This window comes from Pelecanus crispus, chromosome 9 (assembly GCF_030463565.1).
Source record: "Pelecanus crispus isolate bPelCri1 chromosome 9, bPelCri1.pri, whole genome shotgun sequence".
Classification (NCBI taxonomy): Eukaryota; Metazoa; Chordata; class Aves; order Pelecaniformes; family Pelecanidae; genus Pelecanus; species Pelecanus crispus.
In genome coordinates, this window is record NC_134651.1 from 34986649 (window position 1) to 35003505 (window position 16857).

At 43.6% G+C, this 16857-nt stretch overlaps 1 protein-coding gene across 1 annotated transcript in view; it reads left to right on the top strand.

Moving 5' to 3' along the window:
- The first annotated feature begins 9781 nt into the window (after nucleotides 1–9781).
- PAPPA (pappalysin 1) overlaps nucleotides 9782–16857 on the top strand; it is a 177860-nt gene continuing 170784 nt past the window's right edge. Inside the window, exon 1 of the mRNA XM_009482689.2 lies at nucleotides 9782–10178. Coding sequence (XP_009480964.1) covers nucleotides 9782–10178 — 397 coding nt within the window. The remainder of the gene's footprint in view (nucleotides 10179–16857) is intronic.

Genomic DNA, 16857 nt, shown 5'->3' on the forward strand with positions numbered 1-16857 from the left:
AAAGCCTGCCTATTTTTCATAGTAACTGTTCAGTAAACTATTCTGAAAACAACTCAAGTCTGATCAAATTAAAATCAGTCCAACCTTTTTTTAACAATGAACTGAACTGAACTGAAAAGATTTTGGTATCCTAGAAAGAGTTGCTAACCTTTCTGGGCAGGTCCTATAGTATTTAATAGCAAAGGGTACTTTTTTGTATAAATATTGTGAACTATGGAATTTAATGAGATTTGTATTGCACTATAGAAATGTACTTTAGAGAATTAATTTTGAAGTCTGTAGGTTTAAATGTTTTCTAAAAATAGCATTGAATATATACAGGGCTTTGTGCTTCTATGCCTATTTAGTTTTGGAGAATGTTTTCATGTATTACTGGGGTTTTCATTTGATGCACTTTTCTTTTTCCTCGTTCTTTTTTAAAGCATTGGTGGCAAAGGAATGAAAGGAGGCTATTTTTTGCTGCAGGATGAATTTTGATATTTCAATTCCACTTTTTGCCTCCTGAGGAATTTTCTATTTTCTTGAGATTCTTAACCAGGTCATTCACGTACTCATCGGTTTAATTACCTGCCTTAGCAGTGTATCTGAGCTGCCATTTCAACAGTCCAGTCCATTTTATTGTGTCTAATTCTGTGCACAGATGTACTCATGCAATAACAAGCAGTTTTAAAACTAGGATACATGAAATATCCTCCAATACAAACAAGGTTATAGTTTTCTCAGATCCAGTTCTCTGCAGCTTTTCTAGCTGTCCATATGATGTTTTCTGTTTTTCTATGCTAGTGGGCAAACAGGGTTTGACACTCAATAGCGAGCTGTACTGTATCAGAGAGATCTGCTACGTATCACTGGAGAACTGGGTATCACCTCAAAGAGCAAAGGGAATTTTTGAAAATCCTGTTAAATGCATTAACAATGAGCTGGGGATAAAGTCAAAACCCTGCTTAGACATTTCGATTGAGAGTTGCCATACAACTGTAGCCAGTGGTGGGTCTTGGCTGAAAATGTATTCATACATTAAGACAGATAGAGATGGATTTCACTAGTTTAAACGCAGCTTTAGTGCAGACAAAAGCAATAGGGGGTGGCGGGGAAAGCACGGGCTGCCACCACCCTCACATATGGCAATTGTTTCCTGTAATGCTTGCTGTATTGTATTTATTTCACGCAGTGACATATCACAGAAAGCCACCGATGCCAAATTCTTAACAGAAAAACCCCAACCTGCAGCTTTCAATGAGGGCTGTCCTCCAATTTATTTGTGTTTTGTTGTTGGTTTTCTTTTTCCTTCTGCTTTTCATCTGTCTGGTTTCTATTTCCACTCTTTCTGTTGTTTCCTTCTTCGTTTTGTTTTGTCTTGTTTTGGTTTTTTACCGTGTTTGAGGAATCTCAGTTGCACTGAGAAGCCTGGGAGGTATGAGTGGAATGTTTTGATTTAATACATCCTTGCCTGAACTTTCTTTTGACAAATCAATTAATATCTGTGGATTCTGGGCGCAGAGTATTGGGGAGTATAGGAAGATGAAGCAGCAGGGGTGCAAGGCTGGTATGAGGATGGCAAAGCTTGACAGTGTGGCAGGGATCAGGAAGGGGGAGGACTCTGGAGTGCTTGCTTCAGGTGCAAGGGGATGACAGATAAAGTTATGAGATTTTTCAAATTCTGAAGCTAAGCACATGACTGAAAAGACTAGATATATCTTCCAGGCAGGCAGGTGATCACCTTGCTCTGCGATGCTAGATCCTGCCTGCCTTGCTCTGAACTTCTGGCTTAAAGTATAATCTGCAGTTTGGCAGAGGTTCGTTCAGATGCGGGGTGTGTTGTGTTTGGACTGACCTAGCCTCCTGTGTCAGCTCGGGGCAGAGGTTAGCCTTTGACTGCTGATCTACGGGTGATCTCAAGGGCCCAAGTCCGATGAGGATCAGATGCCTGTTGAGGCTTGGGAGCATTTGAGCCAAGGACTTGACTTGGGCCCTGTGTGCTGTGAGGACAGGACAAACGGCTAAATTCAGATCTGCTGCTGAAGGCTGTGACGGCCTGGCTGGGAGGGTTCCCCACTTGACTCCATACCTTGTATGCATGGGACTCTGCAGCTGTGTTTTTCAAATGCCATTCAAATGAAAGCAGAAAGGGGAAATCCCATTTCACTGGGAATAGCTCTCAAATGCAGAGAGACGCTTTTCCTCTGAATTCTGTCTTTTGGCTTTCTTGCTGCAGAATGACACACAGTGTCTTTCTCTTGATCAATTTGTTTATCATTTGCTTGGTTATCTTCTTCAATAGCAAGACACAACAGGTTTCTCTTGTTAATCCTGTCAGTATTGGCATTGGAGCAGAAATTTAGTTTAGGAAAAACATTTGGGTATGTTAAACTTTCTCGTAGATGGTGCCTGTGAATACCAAAACATGGCCTGATATGTTTGAATTTTCTAGATTATTCCTGAGCCACGTATTTCCATCTGTCTGTCTGAGTCCTGCTCCTTGTCTCTCCCTATGCATACTTATGTGCCAGCACCAGGCTTCCCTTCTGGCTTTCAGAGCAGCTTGTGTGGCTTTTCTGATACACTACCACAATGTACTGACTACCCTTTGGGGGAGCTGAGAGTGCAGCAAGCAGAGCCCTCTTCTCCATCCCCACCTCCTAGACCCACCTCTCCTCCAGCGGCCGATGCCACCCTGCCCGAGAGAGCCCACCCTCGTGCATGGGGCTGGGGAGCAGCCTTGATGCTTCTGCTGTGTTCCTCCTCCAGGACAGCTGATAATGACCTTCCTCCCTTTAATGTTTTAAAAGTGATGTATGGTTAGAGGAAGATGTCAGAGCGGAGCACTGGAAGACTGATGACCTCCCATGTATCTTCTGAACAGGTACCCAGCTAGCAGAGGCCCCACATGCCTTTCCAAGGCAGCCCCCCTCCCCTCTCTGCACCCATGTACGCTATTTATCTTGTGGAGAAAACATTAGTAGGTCTAAAAGGATAGTTTAGGCTCCAGAGCTCACCCAGTCCTTGACCTCTCAGCTGAGATTTGCCAATGGGGTGGTGACTAATTAACAGCAACTGCAGTGGTGTATTTTGTGTTGTGGATACGTGCCTCACTGGGTGGAACATATCTGCTAATGTACTGTATGTTTACAAATGCAGGGGACCCCTGTGTAATAAGCAAGACCCCATCTTTTCTGTCTTAGAGTTGTTTGACTGTCTGGAACTGTCCGATAAATCTTTAGTTCAGTGAAATAGTCTTTTCTTCTCCCCCATTGCCCTCCTGATTTGGTCTTGGCTGTTTTGGGAGCCTGAGTACTCCTGTGCATCCTGGAGATGGATTTGAGGTGGCCCCAGCAGATGTCGGGGTGGGCTTGTGGGTCCTGTCATGGATACAGCTCTCTCGAGTTAGGTATTGCAGCAAGGCAGCCCAAACAAACTGAAAACGCTCAGGGGTAAATAAAGCAATGGCCCTGTGCAGTCCTTCTCCTGCAGGTCACAAAGCAGCTACCAGTATTTGCAAATCACTAGGAGATGCAAATCACAAGGAGTTTTTCCCTTCCTGGTCAGCTGACTGCTTGTCTTGTTCGCTTTTCCTTCCCAGCCAGGTCCAATTCTCTTTCCACAGCATTTGACCCAACCCCAGAAATACCGGAGGGCATATAACCTTTGGGTGAGATGTTCTGGGAACCACATAATACATCTTGCATTCTGAAAAATCAAGGGATCTCCTTATGCTCTCTCCTGGCTTTTACCTGTTTTTTCAAGAGCAACATTTGGTATCCCCTCCTCACGGCCACTCAGAAATTCCTCATTGAGCAAACAGTGCAGAAGCAATAAAGACAATGTTCTGCAGTCTGGGTTTCAGCATCCTGGTTTCATCTGTGGATCCTAAATCTCTGGGCAAACAGACTTTTAAAATAGGCATCATTTTAGTCTCCTTAACTGGGAGGGGAAAGCGAGGCAAAGAATTTTTGTGTTCTTGTTGGGGTTTTAAACCTGTGCAAGAGGGGCGGGGGCTCGAAGCAGGGCTTTTGCTGTAGGGGCAATGCCAGGAGGGCCTGGGGAGGGTGCTGGGAGCTCGATTCTGCCAAGGGCAGCACAGGGGAGCCCCTCGGCTGCCCCGGGGGTGTGAGGCCAGCTGGGCATGGTGCTGTGGGCACTTGCTGAGACCCACGAGGTCCTTCCTCCTCTCAGGTTCTTTTGCTTTAGGCTGTGATTTTGCTGCCCCCATCAGTCTGCTGGTTTAGGAACCTGCCTCCTTTGCCTGTGTGGTGCTCTTCTATATCGGGATGTGGCCCTGCAGAAGTGAGAGGTAAAGGGCCTGGCCCCAAAGTCACCCCGTGGGACCCACTGGGGCTGCTCACATAAGCCTTGTGCAGCCTCACATGTGCGTTTTGGGTCACAGTGATGTGGCCTTGGAGTGGCAACTGGGCATCATGTAGGTGAGGTCCAATGGTTGTTCTCCTCTCCACGCCTGAGCAAGGATTTAATCCTGAACACCCAGAATTACAGTGTACAGTCCAAATTAGGATGGACCTGCAGACTTAATACAGCATTTACATGGTTTAGTTGAAGAGGAAGAGTGTGTCTCATTGCTTACATCATCTACAGTGTCTTTTTGCTTCCACCACAATGTTGTAGAATAGAGATTATTGCCCCACCCCCAAGAATGTATTTCAAGAATGTGGTGAAAAAAAGTACAAAGAATATGTAACTTTTCTGGAAATATGATATTTCATGGGGGAAATTGGAAGGGTAAAGTAACCAAATTCCAGGCGAACAGGCATCAGTATTGTTAGGAAATACAGCTCTCTGCAGGGCAAAAAAGAGTGGTATGCCAGGTTTAAACAGGAATTTATAGCCACTGACTGCAAATTACCTTATAAAATTACTGATACCTTCATAAAGTCATCAATTATATGTTTAGTCTTGATTGTCATTTATTGCACTCCTTAATTGTTCAGTAAACTTTTCTGGATTAAGTGGTGTATTTCAAATTGACAAGAAGCTGGTTTATTGATGTAAATTAACATAGCGTGTATTTTACATATGGGGCAACTGGGGGAACAGCAGTAGAAGAGTCTCTTATCCATTAGTAAAGGCAGTGTAGTGCTGGTGTTCTGGTTTCTGCTCCAGTTAGTGTAGCTGTATGGAATTATGAGTATGCAGGCAGTAGTTATAAGGGACGCTTAAAATCAGGATTGTTATTAGTATGGAGTGTGACAATAAAGGCAGCACGCACACTTTTAATCGTTTGTCCTTTTTAAAATACAAGGAGGAAGGACAGATAGAGAAAACATTTAAAAAACTGGCAAATTTACACTAGGTCCAGATTAGGTCTTCTGTTAAATCTTTTCCAGGGCTGAACATGTTTGACATTTTTTTATTGTTGGTTTTTCAGTTATTAGCTTTTCTGCATTTTCTTGGTCTCACGAGGAGCTGTAGCCACGTTCCACCTAACGCAAACCTGTCTCACCATCTTGACACCAAGCAAGTGGCTCTGTCTGTCTCCTATGAGGTGCTGGACTTTATGGGATTCACAACCTAGAATGCCCAAATCTCTTTTTCTTTGAAGCTATTCTTGGCTTTTTGGGTTTCATTCCTCGCTATTCCGTGGAGGCAGCGTGATTCCTATCATACCATTGTTGATTGCATAAAATATTCCCTGAATCCAACAAGTTGCATTAAAATCTGGTGTCTGGACCCTGTCTGATTCTGAACAGAGTAGCTGTTGGATTGCATTTCAGCGATCCTTAACCCAAGCCAAGTTCAGAGAGACTTGATTGGGATATCGGTGAGGGGTAAAAACCATGCAAACCTCTGCTGTGATTGATGGAGTTGTGCACAGTGAGGACAAATATGTACAAATACTTGTCCAAAATAGTAGGGCCTCAATTCAGCTGTAATTGGCAGACTTTTCAGCTCGCCTTTCAAGAAACATTGTTTTTAATTGACCTTCATGTGAGTAATTTGAAGAACCAATGCTGCTTTTCACAACGAGAGTTTCAAACGGTGGAATCTCCCATCATATGTAAAATTAGTAATTTTACTGTATCATGAGTGATTAAACCTGATCCCCAGGGAGTAAAAAATAATGCTGTGTGACTTCCTTGCTTAATTAACACAGAACAAATGTGAAAATGTGTACATTACAGTAAATTGTGTGCTAATTGGCCTTAGAGAAGTACTAAATATGAGGAAGAAATGGGCACATAATTTCAACCATATTTGAGAGTTTTTGCAGTCTGCTTGCAAATAGGAGAAAAAAAAAGTCAAAATTTGACAAAACCATTATTTGTTATGATTTATTCACTCAGCTCTAGTCTTGAACCTGGGAGTTATTGGCAGCTTCAGCGAAGATTCCTGCTGAGTATTTCTACTTATAATGACTGCATACAGCATGCAGCTTAGTGCTATTTTTTGGCATAATATCATAAATATCTATTTTAATTCTTGTCTCTATATGTGTATCTAGGGTTTGGTGCTTTTTTTGCTTTTTCTTGTGAAAATACCTCTAGATGCAGGACAATATCCTGCTCCCTTTACTTAGGAGAATACTCCACTCGAGTTCAACAGGAGGATTATTCTCCTTGGGTAGAAACCCCCCTGCCAGAAGGCCCGTACATCACTTAAGTACTGGCTTAAGCAGAGAATAAATGTCCATCTGTGCAGGGTAGAATTTCATCTGTTGTCAGGGAAGTTAGATCTGACCCACAGTCTTAAGGAATCCCAGATTTACTCACTATTCCTAAAATCACATCTCTTCCACTCTCTGTTCTTTATCACTCAGGACTCAAGAGTTTATGTATTACATTTTCTTTATGCTTTTGCTATATCTTAGAAATAAAAGTGATTACACGTGAAATTCATGCTCTAGAGATAAATTCCATCTTTTCATACTTTCTTCTGTCTTCCTTGAGTACAGAAAGCTGAGCCTTGGGCCTTTCCTTTGTAGCAAGAACACCCCAGAATTTGTTAATGGAATTGCAGTCTGATGCATTGAAGTGTTGCGTTTTGGTCACAGTGAAGCCCTTTCTTTTGCCAATAATATTGTAAGAGATAGAAGGTCAAATATGTTCAAAATTAAATGGTGCAGTGCCATCAAATTGAAATGTTTCAGTAATCTTCTTTGATGATTTCAGCCAAATCATAATGTCCCTAAGAAACATTGTGATTTCACAGAATTGCTTTTTCCACTGGAAAGACTGGAACCCGCATTATTTAAGTTAAAGAGCCTGTTCTTCCAGACTCAACGTGGGCAAAGTTCCCGGGGACTTCGGGGGAGTTGTCAAGTGGAGAAAGCAGTGTCCCTGGCAGCAGGACTCTTCCTGGTTTAGCTCTTATTTGAAGTTGAACAGGTTCACTTTGAATTTCTGAATTTTTGTTTGATTTGCACTGTCCTCTATGTGTTAAATTAGAATAGTAAAGTGCAGTACTTAAGCTCTGATCTTAAATTGTTTCTGCCGAGCAGGCACGTACGCATTAAGTGTCTTTTTTGCATCCCTCTGAGTTCTTTGGGACATTTATGGGAGTATATACCATGGTACAGTTTGTTTCCTAGCTACCAATTTCCTCTTGGTTGTTGAGAGGCTTAATTGCTTTGAGGTCTTTTATTAAAAACTTTGTAGATGTTGCCAGTATTTTGTGTCTTCTTGGAAGTAGAGCTGCTACGGAGGGAAAGTCTGTATGGTTAGAGAAGGGCTGGTCAGCTGTAGTTCTTGTTGACTTCTGGTGGGGCTCTGTGGGTATATCCAAGATGTCTGAAAATTTCAACTGTACATTCTTCAGTGTTTGCAAATTAGTAAGAAACTGAAAAAACATCTGTCGGAAGCCTTGCAAGCATGCAACAACTCTTTCTCATTGAAAAATTTACTTTCATTAATTTTATCATGTATATTTTAAGTGTTAGTAATCATAACAAACTCATAGTAATAGGGTAATCTGCAAAAGCAGAAAGATTACAGTCCCAGGAAAACTCTTTTGTGTGATTGCTGTTAAAAGTTTATAGGAAAATAAGGTGTGACAATCATTACTTTTGAGATGGAAGAAGAGGATGATGTGGGTTGCTGGGTTTGTGAATGAATTTGGTGCGATTTAAGTTGGTTCTACTGAACTTCTGAGTGGAATAGTGGCCTGTGGATTCAGAGTGTGCTACTGCTAAGTCATTTCCACTAAGTACTTAGGAAAATCCTTTTTGTTGCCATCAGGGGGAGCTTTTGAGATCTTTCAAGAGTGAAAAAAAAATATTAAAAAAAAAAAAAAGAAAGGAGAAAAAAAAAAAGAAACGTCCCAGCTCAGAAACAGAGATCTACAAACCAGCAAGCAGTCAGAATCTTACCTGTGGCTACAACTAAGCCAAGGAAACCAGGGGAGCTCAATTCCTTAGACTGAAAAATTAGCAATATTGAGAGAGGATTTTTTGACTCAACCCACCAATAAAATTAATATTTTTTTTTTAATTATTTTAATAAAAACAGAGTCTTTGGAGCATTCAAAAGCCAAATCCTGCTCTGTTGCTACAGCTTCTGGAAGGCAAATGCTCTTCAAAAAGCTTCTCTCCTTTTAGCTTCTGATGATTCGATGGGGACCTTTGATGCAACATTTGGATTAGCTGCACACAACTGCACTGAGGGGGACCACAAAAGGGGGAGCCTGGCTGATTGCATAACTTTCAGAAAATAATAAGAGGAAAAGAAAGAATTAGAAAAAGAGAGAGAGAGTGAAAAAGAGAGAAAGAAAGAAAGAAAGAAAGCAATTAAAAAATATCTGAGACTCAAGTTTCAAGACTCTTTATGTGCTGCAGAGGAGCATAAGGTTTACCAGCAAAGTGCAACGGGGAGTCTGAGAGGAGAAATAGCTTTCTCTTTTGCCAAGAAAAAAAAAATAGGAATGTGTGTTTTGGACTGGACTGAGAAAGAAAGCTGGGGAGATTGCAAAAAGCGGGGTGCAGGATTTTTGTCACATTGATCCATTCATCTTAATTGTCTTTAAAAAATAAATAAGAGGGGGGAAGTGATAGGGGGAAAGAGGAACAGAGGAAAAGAAGGGGGGAAAAAGAAAACAGCAAAAGTGTTTGAACCTCTGGAGCTATCTGCTCCTTCAAGCTGATTGATTAGTCATGATCCCTGCAGTTTTAATGGGAATCATTCAATTGGGAAGGTGGAGCACCCTAGAGTAGATTAGCATATTCTTGTTTACTCATCTTCTGAGGGGCTTTTTCTCTTTTCTTTCATTTTGTGGAGAAGAAGGGAGGGGGGGAGGTTGGGGGGAAGGAGGGGGTTGTGGCTTATGTTATAAAGGAGGCCAAAAAAATAAATAGATTAGAGCATCTTTTAGGGGGGAGGGAAATCAGTGGGTCTGAGTCTTGGAGAAAGCTGGGGGGGGTTGTTTTGGTTTTTTGTTTTGTTTTGTGTGTGTGAGAGAGAGAGTGTGTGTGGTTTTTTTAAGAAGAAAAAAATAAAGGGAAGAAAATCCAGCAGAGAAAAGAAGAGAGAGGAATTCCAGCTGTGGAGGAATAGAGGAGAAGAAGACAGATAGAGGAGGAAGAACAGAGAAATACATTTCAACCAAGAAGGAGTTTTGATTTATTTTATTTTTATTTGTTTTAAGGGGAAAAAAAAATCTATAAGCAGGAAAAAGAAAGAAAGAAAAAGAAAAAAAGAAAAGAAAAAGCAACTGAGAAGGGTTATAAAAAGAGCAAATACCAAGAAGGGTGAACAAGAGAAGAAAGTCAAGGCAAGGAGGAGCCCAAAGCTGGCAGATCGGGAGGATTTGCAGGGGAGAAGGGGGGGGAAGATTGGAAATGCAGCTCTGGAGTTTGCTGCTGCCTCTTGCGCTTCTCTGTTCAGCCCTAGCCAGTGGACCCGAATGTGGGATGGACGAGCGCTCCCGCAGGGCAAGAAGGGACACCAGGCACAGCCGCCAGCTCCTCTACACTGCCCCGGGCACCTGTGCCACCAGGTTAGCCCGAGGAAGGCGCTCCACTGCTGGGCTGGAGCCTGGGCATGTCCCCCGCAGGAGGCAACAGCGGGAGGTAAAGGACGAAGAGGAGTCCCTTACCCCGAGCAGGGCGCTCTATTTCAGTGGACAAGGTGATCAGCTGCGGCTGAAGGCAGATATTGAGCTGCCCCGAGATGCCTTCACTTTGCAAGTGTGGCTGAAAGCTGAAGGAGGACAGAGATCTCCGGCTGTCATTGCAGGTAGGTAGTTTTTCGTGCCTGTGGCTGCAGCATCCCTTTTACGTTTCGGGAGCCGGCAGAACAGCCAGCTGTAGGCGTGCGTGTGTATAGTATGTGTGTGTGTACATTTAACTGTGCATGTGTGCCTTGCAACATGCATATGTACGTGAGTGCGTGTGTAAACATGCTCGGGTGCGTTTATTATATATATATTTGGTGAAATACCGGAGCTTGGCAAACTGTCTGAAAGTATATGCTCGCAGAAAAAGTTATGTAAACTTTTGCATAGGGAAATGGCAGTATCCTGGCTAGTTTCTTTATTTCTGGGTGTACGGATTAAGATGCAGATAGGAGAGAGAGCTCTCACGGTGGGGTTTCACCTAATTTTCAGGTTGGAAAAGTGTAAATAGAGCATTTGAAAGTAGCTTGTACGTATGTATGAAAATAAATGTATGTGTCTAGTGTATGGCTGCAAAGAAATGCATATTTAAGGTCCCTATATGATTTCCTTAGTTTTATTAGCTCTTTAGTGTACTTCACTGTTACCTTTTTAGATGCAATGTTAGCATGTGGTTTCCAAAAAGCTATAAAGGAACTTTTGGCTATTGTGAAACCTCAAATGAATCAAATGAGTTTATAAAGTTCCCAACCCCTCGACACTCAGCTAGGGCTGGGACTAGCACTGCAGCTAGAGGATGCGTTGAGTATTTTTGTCTCCCCTTAGAAATGGCAAGTGTAATACAAATGATTGTAAGGTCAAATAGCCCTATAAAATCATTTAGTACTCAAAGCAGCTACCAGTCTAAGCTGTCTGAGCTGAACAATAATGAGGAATATTGCACTTTTCTTATTTAAATTTTATGATACCATCATGAATTTGGGTCCTTTTCCCCCACGTTCGCTCCCTCTCCCCCTCCCTCCTGCCACCTCCCGCCCTCTCCCCGCTTTAGTGATAAAGTGCAGCGAAGTTGTCGTGAAATCGGATACTTTTCGGAGGGTTACAAACCCTTATAAATGTCGCCACATCCATCTTCGCTGTGAAGGAAGTCATAGAAAATGGAAATGCCCTTACAAAAAAGAAAACAAGTCAGAAAGAGAAACGGCGGTGGGGGGGGGGAGGAAGACATGTTTTACAGTTCTTTTGGCAAGGAGATTCCCTGAAAGTACAAAGTTTCCATGTCCTAGGATGCCTTAAAGAGACAGGGAGGATTTCCCCTTTCCCTTTAACTGGAGTCACTTCCTACCAGAAGGCAGCGGATGCTTGTGCCCGTGGTACCGCGGCTGCTCCGCCAGCCCAGCTCGCCTCTCCCCTGCCACCCTCCCTTCTGTGATTTTCTCTATCCCCGCTGCCCCATCCCTGACCTGCGTGACTGCTGTCTCGCAAGAAAGTTGTTTTGTCCTAAGGAAACCAAAAACTAAGATGAACTCAGCAGTGCATTTCCTTAACTTTACCCAATCCCTGCTGTTCTGCTCACTTGTGAGGAGGGGGACACAGTATGTGTGTGGCTGCCGGGGTGGGCAGGAGGTGCTGGGCATGGGCTGGTCCCTTTTGCCTTTAGTAGGACAGGCAGATGAGTGATTTCATAGGTGAAATAGATTATTACTTGCTTTATTTCCCCTGGCTTTCTCATACGCCACTCTTCTGGTTCCCAATCTTAACTTAAACCCCAGGGCTCAAAGTGGTTCTCTTTCAAGTTAGGAAAGGCAGAATTTGGGTTTACACAGGTCTCATCAGTGGCAAAACATGGTCAGTGAATTTTTTTAATGTGTTTAATCCAACACCTAGGACCCTGTGTCTGCCTTTGGTGCAAGTATCTCTAATTCATACAATAGGGAACCTAGACAAACACACACAAAGATTATTTGTAGTAAAATACTTTAATTGGATGGGGGAGGTTGGGTTGTTGCCTGTATAAAACACTTGACCCATTTTATGCATGGAAATAACATTCCACTGTGAAAAATGAAAAGAAATGCCCCAGTTTAGCACCGTAGAGCTTGCAGCTCAGCTCAGGAGGACTTTGTGATTTTTATTTTATTTTTAAGCTCCCCTTCCCCCCTCACACGCACTCTTGAAGAAGAGCCAGGTTTGGCTCTGTGTGTAAACACCTGGAAGCAGTCCAAGAGGAACTCACTCGGAGTACCCTCTGCACACCACAGCCTCCCAGACCTGCAGCAAGCTTAGGGGGAGATTACGCTTCCCTCAATGAGGAAATCAAGGGGTTTGGCTGCCAAAACTCTTGGCTTTCTCATTTTCACTGTTTTGGGATGTGACAGACCAAGGAGCCCTGTTCTGCCATTGAAGTTGCATCTGTAGGACCCCACTGAAATTAAGAACTCTTCTGTGTGGTTGGTGGGGGGGGAGCAGGGACTGGGTCAAATTCGCTGACAGTGCCAGAATTGAGTTTATCCCCAACTTCCAACCCAGTTGCAAAGTGGGAAACTGTGTGATTGTACAGATCTGAGGGAGAGGGCAGGATTGACTGGAAGACACCTCTTTTTCAGAGTCCTCCTTGTATCTTCATCTACTTTCTGCCCCCCCCCAGCCTGTGTTGACTGCTCCCCTTCCATCTGTCCTTGCTGGCATATAAGTAGTCACTGCAAGTCGTGTAGGAGCCACATGTGTGCCTATAGGGGAAGCCTGTTGTGTCTGTTAAAAATCTCATGTAGGACCCGAGTTGTTATCAGCTTCTATGCCTGAGCCCTGATATAACGGAGCTCTTCTGCTAATCCAGGCTACAGGAGTTTCTGTTTCTGTCTGGAGCCAACTCTCCTTACGTCACCCTCTGCTGCAGTATTCAATTTGTTTTCATAAATGGCTAATTTTACAGCGCTGTTAAGTGGGTTCGTCATTGTGCCGGGCCATGCCCTGTCTCTGATGATAGGCAGTCCTTGGTGCCAGGCTCTGCCAATTTTCACGCTGGTTGGCAGTGATGTTATTGCTGTCCTGTTTGACTTCACCGATATCTGTTCTGGCATTTGTCAGGGAAAGCTGTTGGGAAACTAGAAGGCTGACCCATTGATCTGTGTTACGCAAAAGCTCAGAGGCGTTTTCAGAGCTGGGCTGTGCTTCGTTTGTGCAGCTCCCGCGGTGGGGCTCTCCAGCGGAGGCAGCTCTCGGCTCGTGTGTACTTGCCTCCCTCCCCGGGCCGCACAGTTCTTGGACAAACACTCCTTGGATGTGCGTACCTACCACACAGCACAGTACATCCCTCTTACAAACACACACATGTGCACATGGTATTAATCATGCAAGTTTGTGCACTTTCCCCTGTAGAGTCTTTGAATGCATCTCTAGTTATGAAGGAAGGAGTTAAGGTCCAGACTGTAGTCAAGTTAGGTAATACACATGCCATGCAAAATAAGACGCTTCAAAGCACCGTTGACCTTGCTTCTGTTGTAATCAAACATATTTCAGTTCTACTGTGGCAATGCAACCCCGTCCTAAGAAACAGGATCCTCCTGAGTCCCTGTCAGTGTGTTTTCTGGTATATAGCTCAGGAGCGGGATAGCTCATGTTTTCATAGGAATGAGATGTTGACTCTTTACTGGCTGGGAGCTGAGAGGAGTGGGATGAATGATCGTCGGCAGCGGGAGCCAGAGTAAGAAGGCGTGCCTGCTCTGAAGAGTGAAAGTTATTTGTGTTTTGTTTTGGTTTTTTTTCCCTTCCCGGTTTCATTCTCCTCTGTCTCTCTATTCCTCTGCCTGCCAACAGAGAGCATGATCCCAACTTAATAAAGCTTCATATGTAAGGGAGTGCCTATGTTTTCCCAACTTCAGTCCTTGATGAACATAAAACTGCAGCAGAATCCAAGGGAAAGAAATGCCAAAATCAGCACAGTGGAGCTCACTTAAAGCCACAGCTCTTGCATGTAAGAGACTGAAAAACATCTGTGTCGGGGTCCAATAATTGGGCAATTATAAAGATATGTAATTGACACTGTGTAGGTCTGTTCCCTCCACAGGGCTTAAGAATATATGTTTACTTTGGGGGTTTAATTTGATTCCCTTCTGAAGTTTTGGAGTCTGATATTGATTTAATACACTTCAGGTAGAATCAGTGAGCTGGGTCCTGTCCCCTGAGCTGATCCTTATAGTGGGTGTGTTGAGAACTTGAGGAGGTTTTCAATAGAGAGTTTACTCTTGAGTTTCACTGGCATTAAAATAATAGGTAGATAGATAAAGCAGCTTTTTCTCATCTTCAACAGCCTGTTGTCTTTTAATTGCATGAATTTTCTTGTTTTGATCTGTAATGAAGTACTAGAATTAAGGACTATAGAACAAGTCAAACATAAAGCTTGTAGTTCTGTCATTTAATTAGCACTGGCATGTGCCAGGTCCGAGGTGATGGGCATGATGGGTGGAGTGAGTAACTGCTGGGCCAAAGTCACAGGAGCTTGAACACCTGCCCAGATGCTCCTTCAGGGTGACCAGCGTCCCAATACACCATTGCGGAAGGCTACAAGTAGCTGTGTGGTTTTGGCTTCCTTGTAGATGGGTTCAAATTATTAGCTGCTTCATGACTATGGATCTGGATAAGGCTTGACTAATAGGCCACTGAAAAAATACAGCATAGCTTGTCATTTACTAAATATTTGCATTTGAACAGTACATTTCCTTCAGGCTGTAGCAGCCGGCACAAGAGGTAGAAGATGGAAAAGAGAAAGAATTTTTCTTTCCATAAGATTTCCAATTTTAACCGCTCTCATTCTTTTGACCAGCTACACACTGGAGTCAGAATAGCAAAGTTAGAAGAAAGTTGTGTGGGTTTTTTTTCTTAAAGCACTTACATGTAGGCTGCTCTAATTAATAAACTGGTAATAAGAGAGAGGGAAATTTGACTCTGTGTGTGTGAAGGATGGTAAATTTAGATTCCTAAATGATGTATGGCTGTCTCCTGTAGGCACAGAGATGTATCCCAGGCTGAGCTCGCCTCTCCAAACTTCATTTCAGCCTGATTTATTTCAAGCCAGCCTGTTTCAGTTAGAAAAACTTGCGTGAGGCAGAAAGCAAGCTGAGGGGATGGTGTTTGGAGAGAGAGTGGGAGCGGGGCTCTCCTCAGGGATTCATGGAGACGACTGGAGAAGCGAAGAGCAGAGCTGCAGTGGGCGGGCCTAGATGGTGAGGGCAAGAAGAAGCCCTTGGAGGGCCTTCACATGCTAAGCCATTGTGGAAAGACAGACCTGGTTAGTGATTCAGATGCCTGAAAGTTATCACATCAGGTTGAAGCTGCTGTCTGGGTCCCCATGTCGCCTCCCCACGCAGCGCCAGGGGAGCATTGCAGATGGCCAAAGGGATCCCGAGGCACAGCCACGCCGAGTGAAGGTGCCCACCATCAGCCCCAGCCACACGTGGCATAGTGAGGGATGCACTTAAATCCCAAATCCCAGAGGTCTCACTGAGCAGTGCAGTGGCTGGGAGGGGTGACGCTGGCTCCTTAAGGACCCTAACCCAGACCCTCCCATGAAGGTAGGTGCCGCTCACCTTTCTTATGAAGAACAGGACAGGTCTCCACTTTCAAAGCGGGCCCAGGAGTTTGATGATGCTGTTCCACAAGCTTCGTGTGTTTGTTAGCCTTTGCCAAGGGCGGGAGAGATCCTTGGCTGGGTGCATTGACGAGCAAAGAGCTGAACCGCTGGCAGGGACCTCCCTGGTCACTGAGGCCCGACCCCATTAAACACAGCAGGGGCATGCCAGCTGGGTGGAGCAGGGATTTTTGGTGGAGAAATGCCATCTTTGCAGACCGGGTCTAGTGCTGTCAGGACACAGGTGCCAAGCTCCTCAGGTCTGTCTCAAGAGAGGTGTGGCCACGACACCTGCCTGAGCAGCTTTAATACAAAAATACTGTGGGACCAATGGGTTTTAGGTGTTCTCAAGACCACGGGATTAACCGAGCACTTTCACCTTGAATTTTCATTGCTCATGCTGGCCTGAGCCAGAAAAAAGAGCCAAAATATAGTGGCTTTTTTCAAAAAGACATATTGAAAAAACCAAAAATAAACCCTTCCATGACTGGGTTCAGCTGAAATGTTCCCATATAATAGATTTGCTTCCAATTTTAGCCATTGTTTTTTCAGCTCCTCTTTTATTTTCTCTGATAGAAATTATAGGAGCAGAAGCAGAGGAGGGACCACCTGGGTTGCCAAATTCAGTCCCCTGCAGTGTCAGGGATATAACAGCAGATAATTAGTCCAAACATTTGCAGAATATCCACTTCGTAGGTTCTGATATAGCACAGGCCACAGAAAATTTCCCAGTGCTCTACTATAAACCAAAGATCTTTAGCTAAGACCAAGAGTCACCACTATAATGTAATACAGGAAAAGAGGACAGATTGACAACATCTTAAGTACCTAAAATCCAAAGCATTGGTTTAGGAAAGTGTTAAGTATGAGAAAGAAAAACATTTGCTGGTGAAAGAGATCAGCTTTCTTATTTTCAGCAAGTTAAAAAAGAATCAGGTATTTTGACAGTTATGAAACTTCTATTGAAATTTTAAGTTAGAATATTTGCCAAAACTGATCCTTTCCCACAGATAGTCTGTTTTGATTAATTTCCCCTTTTCCTGAGAAAAATATTTTATCAAACATTTCCCACCCTTCTCTGGTCTTAGTCTGTGTGGCAGTTCCTACATCCCGTCATAGTAAGAATGAACGCGTTCACTTTATTATATTTTTACTTTCAAATCTTATATTCCAGT